General features: G+C 35.6%; 1 protein-coding gene across 1 annotated transcript; it reads left to right on the forward strand.

The window, feature by feature from the left end:
• Positions 1–19,261: 19,261 nt before the first annotated feature.
• LOC104892166 (hypothetical protein) lies at positions 19,262–21,273 on the forward strand. Its single transcript, XM_010678006.4, has 3 exons — positions 19,262–19,465; positions 19,730–19,877; positions 20,908–21,273. Exons 1-3 carry the CDS (start codon positions 19,389–19,391, stop codon positions 20,968–20,970), a joined length of 288 nt encoding a protein of 95 aa, XP_010676308.1. The 5' UTR covers positions 19,262–19,388; the 3' UTR covers positions 20,971–21,273.
• Positions 21,274–25,031: the final 3,758 nt, after the last annotated feature.

The following is a 25,031-nucleotide window of genomic DNA, read 5'->3' on the forward strand; positions in this document are numbered from 1 at the left end:
ATTGCCCACCTATGCAAAAGGAGTCAACCTCCAAACCAGGTTCAATGTGGTAGATTGTCCCTCAGCATACAACATCATAATGGGGACACCATGGATCCACAAAATGCGAGCTGTACCTTCCACCTATCACCAGACTATTAAATTCCCTACCAAGTGGGGAGTACAAGAAATCAGGGGCGATCGCAAGCTGGCTAGGGAATGCTATAGCATATCTCTAAAAGCAAAAAAGGAATCTATCTAGCAATTACAGCAAGGTCCAGCGCCAGCCAAGCCAACAGATCAAGATGTAGATGAAGTGGCGTTGGACCCAGCAAAGCCAGAGCAGACCGTGCAGATTGGGGCATCCCTGCCAGCTGAGGAGAAGCAGCGGATTATTGAATTCTTAAAGAAAAATGTAAGCTGTTTCGCATGGAGCCATGAAGACATGGTAGGCATTGAGCCTGACATCATCACCCATAAGCTAAACGTCGATCCCAACTCAAAGCCCGTAAAGCAGAAAAGAAGGAAGTTTGCTCCAGAAAGAAAATGATAGTCAACGAGAGGTGGACAAGCTACTCAAAGCTGGCAAAATCCGAGAAGTCAAATATCCCGATGGCTAGCTAACGTGGTGGTTGTTGGAAAGAAAAATGGCAAATGGCGGGTGTGCATCGATTTTACAGATCTCAATAAGGCGTGCCCTAAAGATCCATTCCCACTGCCACATATTGATGCATTAGTGGACGCTACAGCTGGCCATGAAAGGCTAACGTTCCTAGATGCTACTCAGGTTACAATCAGATACTAATGGATCCTGCAGACCAAGAAAAGACCGCCTTCATGACTGAAAGAGGCATCTATTGCTACAAGGTAATGCCCTTTGGGCTAAAAAATGCGGGTGCCACCTACCAGCGGCTAGTCAACAAGATGTTCGAGAAGCAGCTGGGGGACACGATGGAAGTCTATATAGATGACATGCTGGTCAAAACAAAGAAACAGAGGATCATGTGGACCACCTGCAGAAACCTTTGAAGTCTTAAAGAAGTATGGGATGAACTCAATCCTAGCAAGTGTTCCTTCGGTGTCCCAGCAGGCAAGTTTTTGGGCTACATAGTCACCCAGCGAGGAATAGAAGCCAATCCCAGCCAAGTGCAAGCACTAATCAATTAGTCACCACGAAACCTGAAAGAGGTCCAGAAGCTGACAGGAAGGGTAGCTGCACTGAACAGATTCATATCCAGATCATCCGACAAGTGCCACTTGTTTTACAACGTGCTAAAAAAGAATAAAGGATTCAACTGGACAGATGAGCATGAAGCTGCATTGCAGGATCTGAAGGCCTACCTGGCTCAACCTCCCCTCCTATCAAAGCCATCCACAGGAGAGACTCTCCAGCTGTATCTAGCTGTTAGCAGCAAAGCGGTAAGTGCGGTACTAGCCAGGGAAGCTGAAAATCAACAACTCCCAGTTTATTACGTTAGCAAATCCTTGCTAGATGCTGAAACCAGGTACACATCACTTGAAAAGTTAGTATTAGCTTTATATATGGCATCTCGTAAGTTGAGGCACTATTTTGAGTCTCACCCCATTCATGTTATGACTAATTACCCCATCAAAGCAGTATTACGAAAACCTGAGCATTCAGGGAGAATGGCCAAATGGGCCATATCCCTGAGTGCACATGACATTAGGTATCTACCCAGGACAGCTATAAAATCGCAAGCCCTAGCTGACTTTGTGGCAGACTTTAGCCCTGACTTAGCTGCTACCGCTGGAAGAAGAAGTGCGCCACTGTTAACAAAGTAGGTAAATCAGGCTCATGGCAGCTGTATGTAGATGGATCTTCAAACTTCAGAGGGCTGGTCTAGGTATAGTGCTAAAGTCGCCACAAGGGGACATGATAGTACGCGCTATCTGCTGCGATTTTAAAGCTACCAACAATGAAGCTGAATATGAGGCCTTAATAGCAGGTATGACACTAGCACATGATTTAAAAGCTAACAGTTTGCGTGTCTTCAGTGATTCGTTGCTAATAGTAAGCCAGGTAAATGGAGAGTACGCAGCTAAAGATTCTAAAATGGCCTCTTACCTAGAGCTAGCCAAAGACAAAGCCAAGTTATTCGAAGAGTTCAGCATAAAGCAGATCCCAAGGGACCAGAATACCAAGGCGGACGCCCTAGCTAACCTCGGATCAGCACTCAGAAAATGCGATTTCAAATCAATACCTATAGCCCACCTAGCTGAGCCAGCTATCAGCAAAGAGGTAAACATGGTGCAATCAGATGACAACCAGGCAGGAAGCACCAGCTGGACCCAGCCAATCATCGATTTTCTGGAGAGGGGCATCTTGCCAGAAGATAAGCTGGAAGCTAGGAAGCTGCGAATGAAAGCCACAAGATATCATGTTATTTCGGCACTCTATTCAAAAGAGCTTGCGCCAGCTACGATCTATTACAAAGGTGCTTAGACAAAGACCAATGGGAGCCCACCCTCAAGGAGTTCCATGAAGGTGAATGCGGGTCTCATGCAGCTGGAAGAAGCTTATCAAACAAAATCCTAGCATACGGGTATTATTGGCCAACCATGCGTGCTGATGCTAAGAAGTATGTGCAAAAATGCGAAAGCTGCCAAAAACACGCAGGCATGACACATCAGCCAGCTGAGATATTGCACCCCACCTTAACACCCTGGCCTTTCATGAGGTGGGGCATGGACATTGTGGGGAAATTCCTGTAGCTCCAGGGCAAAAAGTTTTCATGTTAGCACTCACGGACTACTTCTCTAAATGGATCGAGGCTGGGGCATTCCAGCAGGTGAGAGATAAAGAAGTAATATCCTTTTTGCATACTAACATTATCTGCAGATTCGGGGTACCCAGCGAAATCATTTGTGATAACGGATCACAATTCATAAGTGACAAGACAAGGCAATTCTGTCACGAATGGAACATCAGCTTGATAACTTCCACACCTAGATATCCGCAAGCTAACGGACAAGCTGAGTCCAGCAATAAAGTAATTATCAAGGCATTAAGAGGCGCCTAAAAGCTAAGAAGGGAAGATGGGTAGAAGAGCTACCTAAGGTGCTGTGGGCAAACAGAACAACACCAAGAGGCGCCACAGGAAGAACTCCTTTTTCACTTGTGTATGGATGCGAGGCGGTATTCCTGCGGAAGTAGCTGTCCCACAGCTAGATATGGATTGATGACTCCTGAAGCCAACGACAAAGAGCTTAGCTACGACCTAGATTCCATCGAAGAATTGGAGATAATGCATTAGTACGAATGGCTGCACAACAACAAATAGTGGGCTCGTAGCTTCAACAAGAATGTCAAAGCTAAAGTATTCAAGGTAGGAGATTGGGTTCTAAGGAAAGTTTTTCAGAATACCCAAGAAGTCAATGCTGGTAATTAGGGATCAGCTGGGAAGGCCCCTATCTAATCGATCAAGTAGTTGGAAAAGGAGCTTATCGTCTAACTACTAAAGATGGAAAAGCATACCTAGAAGCTGGAACGCTTCTCACCTTAAGCTATATCATTTCTAACCTGGGGCACTACCAGGTTACTATCGGGCCAAAGACGCCAGAATCTTAAAGGCAACCACTGCTTTGCACAAAGCATTGGTCCACCAGGTAAACAACCACTTAATTTGTCTAACGACTTAATATTTTATGCTCGTAGCAGCAAGCCATCTAAAGTCCACTTCATACGCAGGTAAACGCAAGGGGTTGCAGCACCCAGGTGGGTAGCTGGAATTTCGAATCCAGCTACAAGGTCGTAGCACCAGCACCAAGCAGCTAAGGGTTAGTTCACCCAAACTTAGCTGAGTGGTCGTAGCACCAAGGAAACGGGCCCAAACTAAGTTGAACAACACTTACCCCAGGTAAATATGTTGTTCTAATACCTAAGATCAAAAAGCATGCATGTAACTTAAGTACTCATCAAAGTATCAATAGCTAAGATCAAAAGGCAAAGACATAAGTTCAAACGATTAAATTGCCAAAAGAAAATATGTTCTTACAAAAACACATTGCCCCCGTAGGCAATGGTAAAAGTGTCCAAGCTAAGTAAACCTAAATTGTTCCAAAAGAAAAACTGATGAAAGCACTGAAAAAAAACTAAGAGATCACGCTGGCATCATCGCCAGCAGCCTTGTCCTTGTCACCAAGAACAGCACCTTCTGGATGGTTGAGAGAAGGAGGAGATTCAGCTGTAGACTTCTCCGAGTCATTTGTTTTGCCACCTGTAGCTAAAGCTTCCAGAGCGGTCATAGAATCCAGCTTGAGGAATCTGTCAATGTAGAAATTGACACCCTTGTCATCTAGCTTCTTGAACTTAATCAGGAAAGCTAGCTTCGCAGTTTCGATAATTTTTGCCTCAGCTTGGATGTCTAAAGCCCTCTCCTCAGCTTCTCTTACAGCTGCAGCCAGGCGTGCATTTTCCCTCTCCGCCTCAGCTATCTTCTCATCTTTTTCCAGCCTCTCTTTCTCCATCAGTTTTTGTTCAGCATCTAGCTTGCTCTCAGCATCCAACCGGGATTGTTTCTCCCTCTCCAGCTTAGCTTGGTGGCTCAAATTGTCCTTTTGCAGACGAGCCACCTTATCCTGAAGGGTAGCAACAGTCCGCAAGCTGTCCCTGGCAGCTATGCAACTCTGGGAAAGCTGGTGAAGCAACAAAAATCATAAGTATAAAGCGACTTTAATCATTTTTCTTGATTTAAAATAGGTCAAAAGATGTTGCTAACCTGTAGGGATAGCTGAACAGCATGGTTCAGGATGACCTCAGGGTCCTGTCCCTTCAATCTCTTTTGCGCAGCTGGAAATACGAGCTTGTCAGCTGCAGGCCAGATCCCACCTTCTAGACCTTCTTCAGCTAGAAAGTCAGCAGGAAAGCTCACAAGGACCTCATCCCTAGGAGAATCGGTCGTATGATCAATGTGGTGGGAATGGAGGATGAGCGAAGGTTCTTGCGAGGAACTCTTTCAATCTGGGACTGCCCAGAAGAAGCAGCTGACCTCTTCCTGTTCTTGAGCCTGTCCATGGCATCTTCGTCAGATAAGTTACTGGATCTTGCTGGAGCTGCATGAATGAGAAAATTAGTTGGCCTAATATCTAAGAGTTGTGAGCAAAGTATAATCTGCACCAAAAATCAAAATTACCTGTCGACATTGAGTTAGTACGAGAAGATGCTCTGAAATCTAAGGGTAGGACCTCGGTAGGAGCTGCGAAGGTACGTTCCTCGACAGGAAACTTGAGCAATTCAGGTAACCTCTCAGCTTGTTCAGGAATCTGGGAGGTAATAGGGCCAAGACCTGCAAGTGAAACAAGGTAAGAACCTAGTTAATTCATTTTTAGAAACAAAGCACAAATGGACATTAGGTACCTTTAGTAGACCAACCCCCAACTAGAGGGCCCCCAGCTTCGCCCAGCGAATCTTTCACTACAAAAAAATACCTAGTTTTCCAAATGAGTCTGATGCAATTGTACCTTCTATTAATGGGGGAAGGGAGCCTTAGCCCTAAAAGTGATGAAACCCTTACCCGTTTTCTAACGCTATAGGCAGTAGTAGTTCTTTAGAGAGAAAGGATTATGCCATGTCTTAGTTAGGGCTTCTAAAGTTAGGCAGGTTTTCCAAAAAGCTGGCATCAGCTGGCCAGGGGAAAGGTGCAAAACCTCCATGAAAGATCTAGTGAGGGGTGAAAAGGTGTAATTGTATCCTAGGTAAAAGGGGTGTTCATAATAACAGATGTAATCTTCGGGGCAGGTTTCGGGTCTGCATGGGGTAGGAAGGATAATCTGAGCATTTTCAGGGAAGCCCCCAGGACCTTAAGCACCTCGATATCTCTCTCGTGACAGATGAACAACGTCATCTATGGCTCTGCCCATTAGAAAGGAAGAAAATCTACAGAATTCTTGAGGAAGAAAGAAAGAGAAGAGAACTTTACCTGAGAAGGAGACGAAGTCGCTAGAAAATAAAGTGAAGTTCAAAGAGGAGAGGAGTCCTTTAAATACTGGTAGCTCAACGGTAGTTTGGGCTAACGGATAAAAATTTATTGATGCGTGAGAATTATCTTTTAGCTGTTGATAAGTAATCATTAATCTGATGAGTTTTTTTTCTTTCCCCAAGAAAATTATCTTTTCAGCGGATTAAAAGGATTTATCTTCTAGGGTAAAATTTATTATCTTCACACGTTTTAATTCCTCAGATTAAGAGATAAAATTTTGAAATACCAGTTTGTTTAGATCTTAAGTCCTTTTGCTAATAGTTTGTTTTTGATTGATAACTTGCGATTTTAACTCAGTTGCGCCTAGGTTGGCATCACAAGTTAGGGGCAATTGTTATGTCCTAAAAATCTGCTAAGCTGAATTGCAGGATATACATCCGTCCCAGCTAGAAGTTACAGGTAGCAGCTACAGCAAGCAGGAACGAAGGGAGTTGAATAAATTCGATTCAAAGAGCATTGGATACTGATCAAGACCAAGTCAATAATGCTGTTGCGCCTACAAAATAGGGTTGACAAGAGTCATTAAGCAGAAGTGGAGATACTCCTTGATATTAGGAGATCATGGCATCATATTAGGAGATTAGTTATGCAACGTAAACATGTAAAGCAACGTTACAATAAATGTATGGATATAAATAGGAGTAGAAGTATTGGGGAAAAGGCAGTTCATTAACATTGCTTACATTAGAACACTTCCATTTACTTTCACAAATATTTACAAGTGTATTCAGATAAGCTACAAGCTGCTAGCTGCTAGCTATAAGTTGTAATCTTCCTACATAGTGGATTGGTGGACTCAATTCCACCCGCGGTTTTTACCCTCTTCTTGGGGTTTTCCGCGTCACCATTTCTTGGTGTCTTCGCCTTTGCTTTGCATTCTCTTTCAATTTCGTAGCTAGTATCTTTTATTGTTTGTAGCTGCATCTCCATTAGCTGTAGATCCTCAGCTAAGTTCTGCCTGATCAGAATTTGGCATAAACAACTATCAGCCTCGTATGTTGAACAAATTAAGCTTTGGGCTTCAAGAAGAAAACGGCATGATTATACGGTCATTTTTTTGAAGGCTTTACAACATTCTGGAGCCCATTTTTTTAAGTCAGGTTACTACGCCCATCATCTGGAGCCCAATTTTTAAGGCTTCATCACTCTTCTGACTTCTCCTAGGACGTCCTCCATATCTCGATCAAATTTTGGCGGAAGATGTTTCAGGTGTGGTGTTGCCACGGCTTGTTAGTTTTTTTTTTTTGAGGGGAAAAGCATAAGCTACGGCTTGTTAGTTTGTAACTAGTATTTTGACCTCGGCGATTTCCTGAGTCTGTTGCAATTATCAAATATATTATTATAAATAAATTTTATAATTGATTTTATTAGATTTTCATATTTTTTTGTCCAGTGTGAAATTGAAAGTAGACGCTATGACATGATAAATTGTTTAAGGAAAAATCTAAGCAATTAGGGATAAAAATAACAATTTCAATGAAATTGGAATAAGAGAAAGTTTATTACATTATTAAATGTTTTCGAGATTAAAAAATTTATTTATTTCTTCATAGTTGCATATAATTATAAGACTTTATTATGTTAAACATTGAAATTGTAGTGTATTGATGGTTAAACTCTCACATTTGTTCGATTCCTAATAGCTATATATATTGTTAATATTTTTAAATGAGCTAATAAACATGTACAATATAAGTTTGAAAAGAGTGTCATATGACACATATATTGAACTATTGAAGTGGGTGCCATGCAACACCGACACATATTTTTAAACACCTAAGTGTACGTAACAAAAATAAAACCCTAGCCTCCCTTCTCTTTTTCTCTCTCTCAAACCCTAGCCTCCCCTACCCTTTCTTCATCAATTAGGGGCTGTCATGGATGTTTTCATCCATGGTAAGCCCCTTTTTTCCTTTTATTTCCAGTTTTTATTTCATTTTATTGTTTTGTTCAATAAATTAATCTCTCTTTATGAGAGTTTCTCAAAACCTGTTATGGGGTTTTTAGTTTCTGTTTTGGAAATCTCCTTCTCCCCTATGGGAGTTGTGAGTATGGTTTTTTTGTTTTTAGATATGAGAAATTATTCTCATTGGTTGAAGTTCGAGACTCGACATGAAGGTATTGGAATCTTGGATGCGGTCAACCTGACTCGATCAAGAATGTTTTTCCCAAACTATATCAGAATGATAGACTTCCTCATCAATAGCTGTTTGATTCAGCAAATACAAGAGGGTTGTGCTGTATTGTTCGATCTGGTTCATTGTACTTTCTTCGAAGACGAATTTGATTTAGTCTTGTTTAATTGTATCTTGTTTTACTTTAATACCTATTGTAGATGCCATTTGGCCTTCAATTAATGAAATTTCTCTTTCAAAAAAAAAAATGTAACACCGACACCATTCCCATCACTTAAAATGCCTATTAGTACATTTGTATAGATGCTAGTTTATTTTTCTTGGGGTTACCCCTCTTTAGCACACAAAAGGAAACTCATCCAATAATGTGGTGGAGTCGTGACTCTTGAGTGTTGAGACTTGATAGCATTCTTTTTAATGCACAAAGTTACAAAATACATTTACACGTATATGAAATTTAATCTGATGTCTATTATATCACTCTCAAAACATTAATATTTTGGACAAAAACAATAAATGTTTTAGAGATTCTAAAATAGTATAGGTGATTACCAAATTTCGAATGAAATATTACAGTATACAAATAAATCACTATATTATTGTTAGTACTTGTAGTATTTATTTTCTTTTTTATAGATTGGTAAGAAGAATAACCACTATGGAACTCTGATACAAAATTCGACCCACAAGACTAAGCGCTTAAAAGGAGGGGGAAATGGTAAGAAAAATCCTCTTCCAAATTCCCCTCCCTTGATGAATTCGAGCCTCCAACCTTAAAGTCATGAGGTGAAATTTCCATCAAGCTAAGTAAGCTAAACCAAGCTTGGTAGTAGTTGTTGTATTGTCATATACTCATATCGTATTCATCACCTAATTTAGTCATGACATTTCTAAAGATTTAATCGCAAATTATATACTATCTATATCATTAAAAAGATTTGAATTTATTGGACATACTAAAATATTAGAAAGTAAGAGCTAATTACAATAGGTAAGACGATGATTGCAAGAGAGAAGTTTTCCATGATTTATTTTCCACATTTCTTATCGAAAGAACATTTGGAACTAGAGGAGAAAAAATAAAAAATTTCAAAATATTGGTATACAATATTAAAAGGCCTGAGCTTGTTTTCTCAGAAGTGTGAACCAACACAAAATACAAACATCAAGTAGAGGGTAAAGAATCTTTGTAAAGTGACTTAACTAGTAGGCCATAAATCACGGTCTTGGTTCCTCATGAAAATAAATACTACCTCCGTTTTAAATTAATAGTTACACTTTCACTTTTGACACTATTCACAAATTTTCCTTTGACTATCATTTGTGAGTTATGGATAAGAGAAAATATAGTCATGTGGGGTCTTGTTTGATTTGTCTTGATATGTAGTTTAGAATATCGACTTTTTATATTTTTTACAAATACAAAGTTAGAGATATAAAGACTCAAAATAATACATCGACATGCGTGAAAAGTGGGAGTGTAACTATTAATTTGAAACGGAGGTAGTAGTTGTGGAGAGACAGAAGATAGGATGCAGAGAAATCGCGACGAGAGGGGGGACCGAAGGCGACGATTAAAGTCTAATATATAGGGGGGCCAATCCTCCCATAGTGTGACGAAAACGGACGGATTAGCTAGTATCGTAGCACTATAAGGCGAAGTCAGACTTGGTTGTGAAGGGAATCGGTTTAACAAAAAAACTAAACATGGTTTCGAAGGGGGCCAATTTACAATACATCTTTTAAATTCACTTTTTTAATCTTCTCAACTCATTATAATTAGTATACTTGTGTCTTCAACAGAAGTCATGATCCTCTTAGGTCTCTATCATGCCTCGCTCTATCTTAGCTACTATTATTTTCGTCTTGTTCTTGTTGATATTGATATTATCCTTGGAAATAAAATTTGGGATTTTTTTGGCAACAACCTTTCTAGTAACTTATAAGAACATCTTTGGTATGATATTTTCAAGTGTTGAAAATCATAATAATATATTATTTCCATTACATGTTTGATACTGAAGTTAGGGTAATATTTTTTGTTTATTTCTTGAGCTCAACCCTATGCTAACATACATTACAGTAATTTACTCATGGGATTAATTAGAGTGAAAAATGATTATAATATGTGACAATAATGATTTATTGTTTCCGTTTCCAGCACAGAAGAATTTCAAACCAAACATACTTTAATATGGAACACATGCCATTCAGAATCGGCGCAAGCAAAACACAATGGTGGATCATAAGACATGTATGAATATCTATACAAATATATTAACGGCCCGTTTGATAGTTGGTTATAAATGATGGTAATGAGAATGAATTTGTGTGTAAATTTGTGAAAAATATCATTGTCCATTACCATGGTAATGCTAATTTATCCTAAAGTGTCCACTTTCCTTCTTGAATTTTCATTCCCATCCAATACCACCTTGTAGGTGGTAATGAGTGGTAATGAAAATTGCTTCCCCTTGGAGACAAAAACACAAGTTTAGGGGTGAGATTGCTTGTCTATGGAGAAAAAATGGCTCCCCATGGAGATTTTAAGGGTGCTTTCCTAATAAAATTACACTTAAAATTCATTCCCATTACCGCAATTTATTAACGACTACCAAACGGGCCGTAAAAGGCGTGTATAAACAAGAAACTGTGTCACGTGGCGCTCTTCCTAGGGATTTTTAGTTTATGTAATCCATGTACAATTTAAAAATTCCGTAATATAGGAGTTTGATCCCGAGACCTCAAGTACATATAGTAAAATGTTAACCATTAAACGCTAAGTTGTATTTAATATTATTATCGTAAAGTATTCTATTAGTAAATGAAATTTTTTCTCAAGATCACCAGAGCCAACTCACTTCTGACCCAAAACATAATTTTTTAGGGGGCTTAGTTAAGTGAGTCATCCGTGCATGGACCCATTTTCCGAAAATTGGCACAACCACGACTTACTTAGGCCAGACATACTTGTTGACATGACATAGCTCGTCTTTCTTTTTTCTTTTAGCATGAAATCAGTCGTTAAACTCTATCTAAAATTAGTATATAGTAAATGAATATGAGCATATGTAGGGGCCTAGGGCAAAGTCATATTCATGCATATATTAGGCCAAATGGAGTCATCAAGTGACGAGATTTCATGAAACCGATTAGCTAGGGCCTAGGAGCATTGATACCGGGAACGTGGTACGTGGCCAAGTTTCAAGCTCCAGGGAACGCGTCCAGGAACGTGGTACGTGGCCAAGTTTCAAGCTCCAGGGAACGCGTCCAGGAACGTGGAACGTGATACGTGGTACGTGGTCTAAGAGTCTATTTGGTTTACTCTAGAGGCTGCGTTTTGCGTTTTGCGTTCCATACCACGTTCTAGAACGTTTTGCATTCCATGTAACAATAGCGAGGAGCCAAGTAGTAGTTAAGTAGATCTGTAGATGTCTTGCCCTTCTTCCACCGAACTGTACCAAAATCTCTTAAGAGTCAGACACATACTGAAACAATACCAGTGCAACTGAAACTTCAGCAAGACAGCAAATTACACATAGCACATTTACACTCTCATCAGTCATCACTATAAATCTATAATGAAAGTAACATGTAGTAGTATAGTATATCTGCCAAAGTAAGGACCAGCCAGCCAATAAATTTACGTAACGTGATATATTCCAGGGGAAAAATTGGTGTACAAAAGTCATGGGAGTACTATAAATTTTTATTAGGTGGTAGGTCCACGGTATATATTTAGATAGTGGGGTTAAACTTGAATGGTTGTGCTTCTACCTTAAGCATATATAGCACTCTCTCCCCACCACCTCTGCTGTCTGCTGACTGCTGTGACTCGGTGACATGCGTATTCACCTTCTCACTATATCACATGTACTTCGTTATTTTTGGGTGAAAAGGGGCCTAGCTAACTCCATACTGATGTACTTCGTATTTGCTTATTTCTGGATTCAGAAATCTGAATCACATGATATAATCATTCTCGAGTAAAAGATTCCTATTGTATTGAAATTGTGCTGTAGTTTTACATTAGCTAAGGAATAAGGTATTGTATGTGAAGTATGATAATGCCAGTTTAATAGACAAAGTAGGTCCAACATGGTTAGATATTGGGTTAGATACTAGGATTACAGGGTTTTAAAGCTTTTATTGGACTATGTTTTATGCACATTGTCTTACTTCTACTTATTTGACAGGATTGTATAGGTACAAATTATTATTTCTTGTGATTTTTAATTTGTTAGGAAACAGGGTATTGTAATTTGATTAATTAGTGATGAACAAGATTAATGAAGTAATGATGATGAGAAAAACAATAAAGCAGAACAAACAAAGAACATAAGGATTTACGTGGTTCAGTCATACGTACGTCCATAGGTGGGGGATTATTAGAGCCATGATCTTCACTATAATGGAGAAAAACCAGAGAGAATAATACAAGGAATCTAAAAATACTAGAGGCTAAAAATGTTTCTAGAATTGTATGCTAAATAATGAACACCAGGAAACCCTTTTATAACATAAGAAACTCCATACAAAACCCTAAAAGATAAACCAAAATGGAATAAGTCAAAACCACGTAAAACTCAGCCGCCCGATTGGGCCGTCAATTCTTCAAACCTGTTGACGTCTCGGCCCCGATTGGGTGACGTTCGCCCGATCGTAATTTGCGACAAACTCCCGATTGGGCGTACCCGCCCGACCTGATTGGCCATTCCTGCGAAACGCAGAATCTGACGAAGTTTCAAGGCATCAACTTTAACAAAATTTCTTTTTGTTTTCTCTCTTAGCTCATTCCTTTGAAAAATTACACATATCATATTTAAGCGGTTAAATAAGTTAATAACAGAACAATGGAAGGAAGAGTCTTTATGGATAAATTTGAAGCTTTTAATCCCGTTTGTATTTGAACATTTGAGAAGATCGTTCATAAGACAAATCATCGTCAAGTTGTTTGTAGATTTTCGCTAAAGATTTTTGCAGTTGGATTATAATTGGAGAATAAAATGGAAAAAAAGTTTCATAATTGAATTAAAAAAGAAGTGGGAGAATCGAATAAGTATGGAAACTACCAAAAATTGGAAAAAAAAGGTGGATTAAAGAAGGTTGTAGATTCACCGTTATTCTCGACAGTCGACAGTGTGGCAGTGTCTTTTTAATTTATAAAAACTTTTCATTTTCTCTCTTTAGCCTTTATTAACTCGGGCTTTGTATTTTGGGCATGCCAATCTCGTCCGTGCCCAAATACGGCCCTGGCTATAGTGTGTTTGTGATATAGTGTTTTTTTTTTAAATATAGTGTATCTTTTAGTGATATAGTGTGTTTTTTTGTGTAATTGTGTTATAATTGATTGTACAATTGAACCTGTTATGGAAGAATAAATATTGTCAGTTTCGATGTAGTGTGTTTGTATGTGGTATGTGTGCTTCTCTGTGCTAAAGTGTGTTTTTTTGGCAAGAGCTATAATGTTTTTTTTGTGATAGTGTTTCTTTGTGTTATAATGTATTAATTTGTGATATAGTGTAATCTATACAAATATATTAAAAGGCATGCGAAAACAAACAAAAAAAAAATCGTGCCACGTGGCGCTCTCCCTAGGGAGTTTTAGTTCATGTAATCCATGTACACTAAAAAAATTAAGAAATTGCATAGTATAAGGTTTGATCCCGAGACCTCAATTACATATACTAAAGTTCTAACCACTAGGCTAAGTTATATTTAGTGTTATTATTGTAAAGTATTATATTAATAAATGAAATTTTTTCTTACCGGGACATAGCCCGGGCCTAATAGCTAGTTATATCTTATATATTGTATCTATTTGTGATATAATGGGTTTCTGTGTATTATAGTAGTGTGTGTCCTAATTCACGTGCATGAACCTGCACACTAATTTTGCTGTGAACCGGGTCCACACAAGTCGAATTACAAATCTTATACAACTCACATTATTTTTTTATTGTACGTAAATTACATGATTAAAAATCCTAAGTAAGAGAAGTACATGACATCGTTCTTTGTTTAATAACGCCTTTAATCATATTAGTAATTGCCTGGGATAAAATTTGCAGACCGAAATCCCAAGGGGGTTTAGGCCTCAGAAAAACTTTGCCAATGAATAAAACCTTTATTGCAAAACTTGGATGGAAAATTCTCACCGAGCCTAATAATATTTGGGTTAAACTCATTTCCGACAAATATCTTAAAAATCAATCGTTTTTTAACTGCAAACCTTAGCCAAATGACTCTCCCATTTGGAAGAAAATTTTACTTCATCACCCATTACTCCATAAAGGCATTTGGTGGAAAATTGGAGATAAATCTCATATTCTTTTTTGGCTCCATAGTTGGTGCCTGGAGGAAAATTTAATGACCATGTTAAAGTTAAATGAAAACCAGGAAATTGATGTTAACCTGCTTTTAAAAGATTTCATTTTACCAGATAAATCTTGAGATCTTCTCAAATTAAAAACACTTCTCCCTTACCACATCATCAAATGCATTAAAGGCATTCCGTTACTGTCTACCTTTCTCTTTGATGAACCTATTTGGGGTCCTACTTTTTCAGGACTTTTTACAGTTAAGTCTGCTACTTGGTTAGCAAATAACCTCCCACCTAGCAAGGACAGATGGTCTCATTGTTGGATTTGGGATCTAGATATCCCGCCCAAGCTAAAGTTTTTTTTATGGTAGATCTGCCATAATAGTCTTGGGGTTCGTGCAACCCTTGAAATATCATCCCTTTAAGTCAATTTCCCTTTGTGCTACCCAGGAGGAATCCATAGATAATCACATATTTGGAGTTTGTTCCAAACTCCTCCCCTCTGGCAGCTTAAAGAACTTAATTATTGGTTACCTCATTATGTAACTAGTGTGGTAGTGCCAGTTTATTTGATAATTTTTCTAATATTAAAAAGAATAAAAGCTACACTTCTAAATTTGTCTTCCTAATTTGGAGTATTTGGAAAGAAAGAAACAATATCATCTTTCATAACGACTCACTTAATATTCATAGGATTCTTCATAAAGCAAATATTCTCAGAATGGAATCTCAAGAATGCAGTTGATCACTGAAATTCCTTTGGCTCTCCGTTTTTCCACTCTTCTCTCCATCCGTCCACTCCCAAGTACCCTCCTTCAATATTGGTGACTTGGGAGCCTCCATCACCACCATTTTTCAAACTCAACTTCGACGGTTCTGTTCGTAATTCTTCAACAATAGCAACAAGCTAAGTTTCCTCATTAGAGATTCCGACGCCAACCTAGTATAGTCGCGACCTTAAACCTTGATACATCTTCAGTATCGGTGGCAGAAGCTACAACCCTTTAGCATGGAGTCCGGTTAGCTATTCAAAATGTTATCACTCATCTCCACATCGAAGGAGATAACCTCATAGTTATCAACTCCATCAAAGGCATATCCCCCCCCCCCTCCCTTGGCAGATCGCCCACATCATTCAGGATACCCGGGCTTTTCTCTGCTCCTTTTCTTGTTGGACTATTCGAAATGTCTACCGGGAAGCAAACAAAGCAACAGATTGGATTATCAATGTTGGCCACCTCCTCATAGATTCTAGTTTTTTTTATTGAAAATTGTACTCATTCAGCTCTTTATTCAATCCTTGTAAACGATAAGGTTGAAGATCTACTTGTGCGGATGATCTCCTAACCTTCTTTTTCCTTACCTTTTTAAAAGGAAAAAATATATATTAGTATACATACTTCTGTCCGTATAATCTGAAAAAGACAACCATAAGTAATTAAACAAATAACGTCGGCTTGGATAATATTCTGAATTACCGACGTGCTTGGATAATGGCTTTGATTCAAAGATTAAGTTTTTTATTGAAATAACGCGGAATTGCATTTGTTACCATTACAACATTATTATTGCTGGCAATCAATGAATTCATTCGACTGACACTGGTAAACTGTTAATTCAAGGTATCTACGTGGGGGTACTCACGTGCAAGATATAAATATTGACTTATTCTACGTTTGACTCAGAGCTTTTTTTTTTTTTTTCAGAACTTTTTATTGGCTAGCTTTTAGTTGATTGTTTCTTCGACTTAGTTTTATCCCACGTAAAAGTCAGTAGGGACTTTCTCATTTTTGTAATCTACTTTTGTTTTATCAAAATGTTAAAAATAGTTTCCTTATACTTCTCCCATAATCCCAAAGGACTAATATGAACTACTCTATTGTGTTAACCTGCAAGAGATTCTAGTCTATATAGGCTATACAAACACCTATACACCATGTTCTATGTTAGCGTGAGTCTTGCTTTGATTGGATTATTCCTAGAAAAACTAAATTTTAATAACGCAGATCGACTTACTAAATAACTAAAGCCTTTTTGATTTGGCATGACCCAATCAGTGATTGTGTAATTCCAACTGAAATATGTTGTGGTTTGTTATGCACTAATAATGTCTATATATTAAAAGTTATATTATAACTTCATTTATTCCATAATATAGTGCTTGTTCTTCAATTTTAACGGAATATAAGGAATTGAAAAATGTTATGTATCATCATGTATTATCTAGTGATGTATGTGTATTAGAAAGCTAATTGTCTTTTAAATTTAATAAAAAATATCTATGGCTAAGATTAATAAAAATTACATTGAAACAAACAACCAATATTAAATGGTTACTACCCACTGGACAAATTAAGTTTTATATAACTCCATTCACCTAGTGAGTAGATTATCCCATCCTGATTGACTATTATAAAGTAATTGTTAATGATGAGCTAGACCACCATATATTAAATTTTATTTATTAATAGTGGACAAATTACCCGTGAGTTAAATTTCACCATATATAAAATTATATATTAGTAGTGGGTAAACTAAGTTTTAACCACGTTAAACATAGAGACGATAATAACAAGTTTTTTTTTTTTTTTTTTTTTTTTTTTTGGTGTTTGCACCCGGTTCACCCTTCGGTCTACATCCGGATCGAGGCCAAGTTCGGGATGGTTAGGTTCCATTCCTCTTCCAAGGGTGTTGCGGGGATTCGAACACGGGTCCATCCTACCAAAGCCAGTCCCCATCACCACTGGGCCAACACTTACTTGGTACGATAATAACAAGTTTGCAAGAAGCCAAACAAACCAATTCAATTTTAACCATTAGGATTACACAAATATCATCGTACACCAAAGATCAGACATTGGAGGAAGCATAAAAGTGGACGTGGAAGTAAAAAAGGTGTGGAAAGTTTACGAGTCGCCTCTTCCAATACGAGAGACTCAGTAGCCTAACTTATGGAGTCACCTCTTCTAGCATAAGAGAGTAAATAGCTTAACCTATCGAGTTGCCAAACAACTAATAGGTGACTTATAAAATAGCTATCGAGTCGCCTCAAGAGGTGACTTCTAAAGTTTAGATAGCTTTAGAGTTGGTAGAATTAGCCATATTAGGGTCTGGGTCGCTTTAGAGGCGAATCATTAGGTCATTTACTAGCGACTCGATAGGGTGTTTTTTGTAGTAGTGTAAATGTACAATGTACATTTATCTATCGTGACTATATATATACACATTATTTACATATGGATGTATAATGTGTTATAACTGATCCAAGAAACACTATAGGTAAAATGACAAACACAGGACACTAATTAATCGATATGCATGGTTCACTAACAATATGTTAGGACTGCTAGCTATGTGCGCCGTGGATCCAAGTTTTATTTTAAGGAGCTTATAATACATAATGAGGCTATGTAACAAAAAGGCTATTATAACTATATTGACAATGTTGGGCCTGTTCTCTCCAACTTATTTTCAGTTCAATTCAGCTCTGGACAACACTTTTACTCTCACATATCACTATTCATTTCAGTTTAGTTCAATTTAGTTCAGTTCAATTCAATTATGTTCAGTTCAATTCAGTTTAGTTTAACCGTTTTTTATGCCGAAGAGAACATACCCGTAGAATAGGTTTTATTGATCATAATGAGCTGATGGGAAAGAATAAGGCTAGGCCAACAATAGAAAATGAGGCTAGTTAATGGTTATGACTTTTGTTTAGAGCTAAGTTTGGCCAGAAAATTAAACATACAATAATAAAGCTCTCTGATAAGTTTTAATTGCATTATAGAGTTGCTCGCTCATGCATCGTCGATCAATCCTAGAAGTATTAACTTGTAGTCAGATTTGCCTCTCTTTCCGGCAGTGCAAGCGTGTGCATCAATTTTTATAAACTGACAATAAATTTTGAAAACCAATTTTTATAAATTTGATTCAGGCCTTTAATTCTTAGGAAACTTCTTGTGAGAATCTTAGTAGTTTAGAAAAATGTACTTTGTAGTCCTTTGTTGTTCTTGACCTTTTCAAGCTTCGCAAGAAAACCGGAAATAGAAGAAAGAAAGCTAAAGATTGAGAGAGTAATTTTGAAAACCATTAGAATATATAAGTGTACTTTTTAATAGTTTAACTGATCATGAGTTGGCCTAATCTCCTATCTTTCTCACCGTCTTGTTTGTTGAAATAGATTAGGTCATTTTATTAAAATGTTTGATCTATATAGAGTTGACATTATGTTACTCTAGTTAACACACTATACTATTAAAATCAAATACGGTTATCGAGAGAAATTTAAATCCGATATGCACCAAAATTGACCAAGCTAAGTTTGACCTATTTGTCATTTATATATATGATGTTATATGTTACGAGTAAATCTTAATTTCTATAAAATTTGGTACAAATTATAGTATTATTTAAAATCAATATAAACCCATACATGAACATATTCATTTAGTCGAATGGTTAGTTTCAAATATTTATTCTCTAGCTATCTGTAAGAGAAGAAATAAAAGATTGATGATGCTATAAAAAAAAAGGTTATGGGAGTATCCGAAAACACTATTGCAAGTAACTTAGAGAGGTATAAGTATAATCATCGCATACATCGATATGACTGTATTATTTATATTTATATGTTAATAAAGTTGTATTGCATTATCTACATATATTGTTAGTAAAAGGTAGTAGAGAGGAAATGAAATCTTTTAAAATTTATAAGACAAGATATATATATCCCCCCAAAAAAGTTGTAGAATTATTATTACCTTGACCAAAAGTATTGACTTATGGGTGTATACTTCTTTATAAATAGCTAACATGTAACTCTCATGGAAATCATTGTAGTGGCAATATTCCAAACCAATCAAAACACAGATAATAAAGAAGAGAGAGAGAGAGAGAGAGAGAGAAAGAAAGAGAAATAGCATAAGTTTAGGGAGAGGGGGCCTAGGTGAGATAATGGCTAGCAAGCAAAAGGAGTTGTACTTCGTCTTCATGAACTTTGATCCTGAATATGAACGTCTTCGAAGTGATAGGTATGTTTATAGTTTATTAAAGAGTGAGGGACAGCTTAGTGGTTAGAGCTTCCCTCTCGATTTCAGGAGGTCTTGAAATCGATTCTCACCCTTGACAAGTTGGGATCGCTTTTATTCCCCCGACTTGTCAAGGTTTCTCCTTACCTTAAAAAAATGTTTATAGTTTATTATATGGTAGTCCTAAATAATTTTTCATGTTAATGATATAATTTGAGGAAATTATATGAAGGTTAGTTAATCTACATTTATATAAAAATAAAACAGGTCAAAGAGAGGAGCGTATGAGCTTGATATGTATCTAAGTAGGAAACATGATGAACTTCTAGCTCGAACTTTCCAACCTGGGACCTACAATAAGACTTTGTCTCTCGTTATTGTTGATGGTTTTGCTGTTCAAATCACTGATGATCAGGTAATCTTTTGATTATTGTCTTATATATGAATCTATATATGGTCTACATGATTCCATTATAATTAAGGTTGTTTTGTTGTTATTTACGCGCGGGCTTTCTACACTATAAGGATGTTGTTTCGTTCATATTTACACGGTGGCTTTCTACACGTTCTTTTATATGTTTATTTTATGTTATCTCTTCTACCATTATTGTCCTTCAATTCTCTTTCTTTTAACTTTTTTCGAGTGAAAAATAAAATAAATATACGTACAACTTACTAAGAACAAAGGTAATAATTTTACAAGTTTAATTTAAACTACATTGCCTTATTTATACAAATATATCTTTGTATTGTTCAAATTCAGTTGTCACATTTGAAGTTGGACATGGGAAGAAATGTAGCTAAGGTAGATAAATAGCTAGGCTTAATTCTTTGTCATATACTATATTATCCTCTTTGTCTCTGAATGATACTCAAAAAATTAGGGTTTAAGTCTGTATTATTGCTCTTTATCTACACCAAAAGATAAAATCTTTTCAAGATAGGAAGGGGCCACAAAAAGAAGATGAGCTACTGTAAAAAAACATAAACGAGTATCTGCACTACATAATTTTATGATATCTTTTTTTCTTTTGTTTGAGATATTTTGTCTCCTTTTCTTTTTATACTATGGTGATTACAAAATACTTCCTCCGTTTCACAAAGTGAAACACTTCTCTTATTTGGAATATAGTAGTCACAATAAGTGAAACCATGTTCTAAATGTTTAAAAAAAAGTTCACTCTTATACAAATATGCCGCAAAAAAGTAAGAGGGGGCCAAAACTCTTATTTTCCATCACTCTAGTATATTGTGGTCCTAACTTTCTCTCTCTCGATTCCTTGGTAACTCCCCAATTTCTCTATGTTTTAGTTATTGCGAAACAGAGGAAGTATACTACTATTAGATTTTCATTGGGTATTATATATGTTGTTAATTAAGTACTAGCATATTATTCTGTAATATTGCAGCTGAATGTTAACTTTAATGAGTAATTCTAATTTCAGGCAAAGTTGCTCAGATCTGCAATGGAAGTGAGGGTAGTGGAGAAGAATCAAGAGTTAGCTTAATTAGTAAATTTTTGGGGCTTCTGAAGTTTTATCCCCAATATCAACAAGCATATATATAATATTTTATGATTGAAGTCAATTATTGGCATAGTGGGTTTGTTGTGTTTTCTTTTCTCTTTTTCCAGGGTGCCTATTTTCAAGTATATGTATTGAATTGCATTTTGCTGATGGTTTCTTTGATTCTACTTAATTAATAGGGTGTGTATATAGTATATATTTAGAGAGGAAAAGGGATAGGTAAAATGTAATGATGGCATTGATATCATGTATTCTTGAATCCAATTTGAAACTTTTTTGCTCTCTTATGGCTCTGTCAACAGTCGATATTTGTCTTTCAATTTCATTAGCTAAGATATAACAATCACAGATTAGGCATTACAAATGCAACAGAAAGGATTCTAATATTTAAGTTATTGATGTAATTTTGTTACCCATCTTAATCAGTTGATAAAGTTTACGGTGATTATTATGCTTGTAATATTCCATGAACCATGATTGTTTTTAAAGGAATTTATTGTATTATCATACAACAAGGTGTGTGTTTGAGATAAGTGACAATTTGGGAAGGATTTCAAGTTGCATATGAATGAGGTCATAATGTGTTGGAATGTTTTGTGCTAGTTTGTGAGGGCTAGTTGTGAACTTGTGGTCCTAAATGCGCATTTGGTGAAATCACAAGTCATGAGGATTTGTGGTGTTACTCGAGCTAGATTACTATTAAAAAAAACCTTATAACATGCTATGCACTTATATCTCACTACACATTTTATTTTATTTTTGTTGAATACGAAATAATTCGAAATGTACAAACCAATATTTTAAAAATGACCACACAAATTTATATTTTAAAAATGACCGTACATATGGGATAAAGTATTAGAGAGTGAGGAATAACCTATTGGTTAGAGCGTTTCTTCCAATTACAGGATGTCCTAGGATCGATTTTCACCCTTGACAAGTTGGGATCCCCTTTATTCCCCTCAACTTGTCAAGGTTTCTCCTTACATATCACTCAAAAGCCATATTTTTGTTCTTTTATACTAATAAGTTGCGCGTAATCGCACATATCTATGAACCTTTCCAAATCTTAACAAATTTTAAAGAGCGTAGACTGATTAATATTGATCTTTTGATAGCTATCATATGAACATCATTACTTTCAAGAAAGCTTAAGCTAAAGTTTGGTAAAATGATTAGTTTGTTAATCTTAGTTTACATTTTTCTAAGGAGAAAGATAAATTTCATCGATCAAAAGTCATACGGCATCTGCAATCGATATTAAAAAAAAAAAGAAAGAAACACAACTTAACTTGATCATGATATAACTATGATAATAATGAACCAAATTTGACTTATAACATAATCATCGTCTGTTTGTTGAAGCATATAGCCTCCTATGAAAGCGTCTTATTATTATGACATAGTTTTGAAAAGATACCTCTTTATTGGACCACGTAGATAATATTCGAAAACCAATAATGATTGCAAATATGTACAACAAGTTAGCAAATTATTGATAAACTGCATCTTTCTATTAGACCATACAAACCAAACTTAGCTTCAAACTCCCATAATGGAAGACTAAGCTCTTACTAGAGGGGACAAATAACCTAATAATTGAGTTGAAAACTCTCCAACAAAGAGAGAAAAAAGGAAAATTGTTAATAAAAACAAAAAAAATAAGTGCATAAAAGTAGAAATTGAGTCTTATTACCACCATCAAAAAGGACGGTAGCAGTCCCGAATTGGCTGGAGAAAGACTAGGATTTTTAGGGAGAAAAAGGAGAGAAGAAGAGGTGATTAGGGTTAATCTTAGTTTACATATTAGTAGATATAAGCCCTGTTTGGCAAATGGAGTTTAGAGTTTATCTGTTAGAGTTTAGAGTTTGCTGTTAGAGTTTTAACTTTTTGTTCAGCAAGTTTGACTGCTGATTTGATAACTTTTTGTAATAAATGTGTTTGGTAACAATTAACTGATTGTTAAAAGCTTATTGTATTGGTTGTGTGAAATGACATTTATAGACATTTTGATACATATGGGTAGTATTATTATTATTATCAATAAGCAAAAATCACAAAAAGTTGATATTATGAAAATATACATTAAGACGAATCTAACAAAATCCCACATGACTATATTTTTCCTTAAGTACAAATCACAAAAGATAGTTAAAGTTCCAAATATAAATAGTGTTAGAAGTTAAAACGAGTTATTAAAAAAAAAAAAAAAAAAGTATATCATAAGTATATTTTAAAAATTCAGTGAGCACATGAATGGTTCATAAAATTCCTTAGCCCCACATCCATGCAAAACAACAATGAAAGATAAATTGATTCCAAAGTTTAGTAGGGCAGTAGATTTGTGGCATAAGCAAATTGACAAAAGGAAATATATGTGATTTGATGTGATACAATTTATTTGCTGTTCAATGTTCATAGGCTTGAGAGAAATCAACAGCCACTTTATTCAGTTAAGGTTAAGATAGGAAGTTGAGACGAAAAACTTAAATTGGCATCGAGTTTTTTTTGACAAACTTCTGAAAGATAGAAAAATTTAAAGCCTGACTTGTGGGTCAAGTTCTTTTATTGTCATCACATGCTTCAATCTTCAATTATTTTCACATCAATGTCAAAATATTGCATTTGTTTTATTGAGCAATATAGTCTTTGTTTTGAATTTCGGTCACATCTTTCTTTGTTTTACTTGAAAAACTTGAGAGGCAGTAGTAGCAACTAGCGAGTAACCAAATCAAAAGAAGGGATAAAGTTTAATAATCAATTCTATAGTTTTATATAACCAATCATATATCCAATAGTATTTTATGTTGAATAATAATGATCCGGTATTTTCATATCATCGACATATACTTTTCATATCAAGTAAATTGTATAACACCCGATATTTTTAGAAACTATTCTAATAATAAATAAAATGTAAATTAGATAATTAATATTATTAAGTGAAGGCAATTAAAATATTATCATTTATAAATGTCACCAACACAACTAAGTTTGTTAAATATCAAAAGAAAAATAAATTTACGCTAAACTTTCCGAATTGTAGCTACTACTAACTTAGCTAGGGAACTCAATTAAGTTCAACTCATCATAATCTAAAGTCCCAATTAAACTGAACTTCAACATATAATAATAAATAAATAATAATTCACTACAACAAACTATTCTTAAGCGTTCAATAAGGAAATGCATATAAAATCAAGTGAGCATCATTGGGAATTTCAATTTTATAAAAACTTGTTGTCTTTGCACGTTTATTGGTATGGAATATATATATAATATATAATATATATATATATAATATATTATATATATATATATATATATATATATATATTCGTCGAAGTTAAATAATAACTTACCTTCTATAAATTGTTTTAACCATTACATAACCTTACATTTTCAATCTTCCAAACGATACCAAAAATGAGTAACAAAAATTCCAAAATACTTAATGAAGAAAATTTCAAAATTCTAGAAAAGTACAAAATATAACAAAATGTCAGATAGTGTATAATTTTAAAGGGTAATGCTATATGCAACCCTTAGGGTTGCATATAAGCATTAAATATATTTCCTAAATTGGTATAAATTATGATATTTATGATAAAATCACACATAAATCGATGTAATCAATGCTTTATTATTCATAAACTTTCCCTTTTAAGCCTCTTATATGCAGCCCTTAGGACTGCATATAGCTTTTTCCAATTTCAAAAGCTTTGAGAAAAGTTAGAAAAATTAAGAAAAAGTTTAGATTGGTTTAAAATTTTGAGATAAATGGAGAATGTTCAAAACATATTAATATAAGTTTAAAAAATATATATAAGTTTAAGAAAAAAAGTTAAGATAACAATACTTTTTTTTTTTTTGCTACAAAGATAACAATACCCTAACAATATTTTACTTCAACTTATTATTTTTTTCAAACATTGTCTAAACTATTATGAACTCTTTTAACTTTTCACTACTTTTTCTCATGCACCTCTCTTTACTCTTCTTATTTTAAAATTTTTTCTGAACTTTTTCATATCTTAAAAATG

This window comes from Beta vulgaris, chromosome 5 (assembly GCF_026745355.1).
Source record: "Beta vulgaris subsp. vulgaris cultivar EL10 chromosome 5, EL10.2, whole genome shotgun sequence".
Classification (NCBI taxonomy): domain Eukaryota; kingdom Viridiplantae; phylum Streptophyta; class Magnoliopsida; order Caryophyllales; family Amaranthaceae; genus Beta; species Beta vulgaris.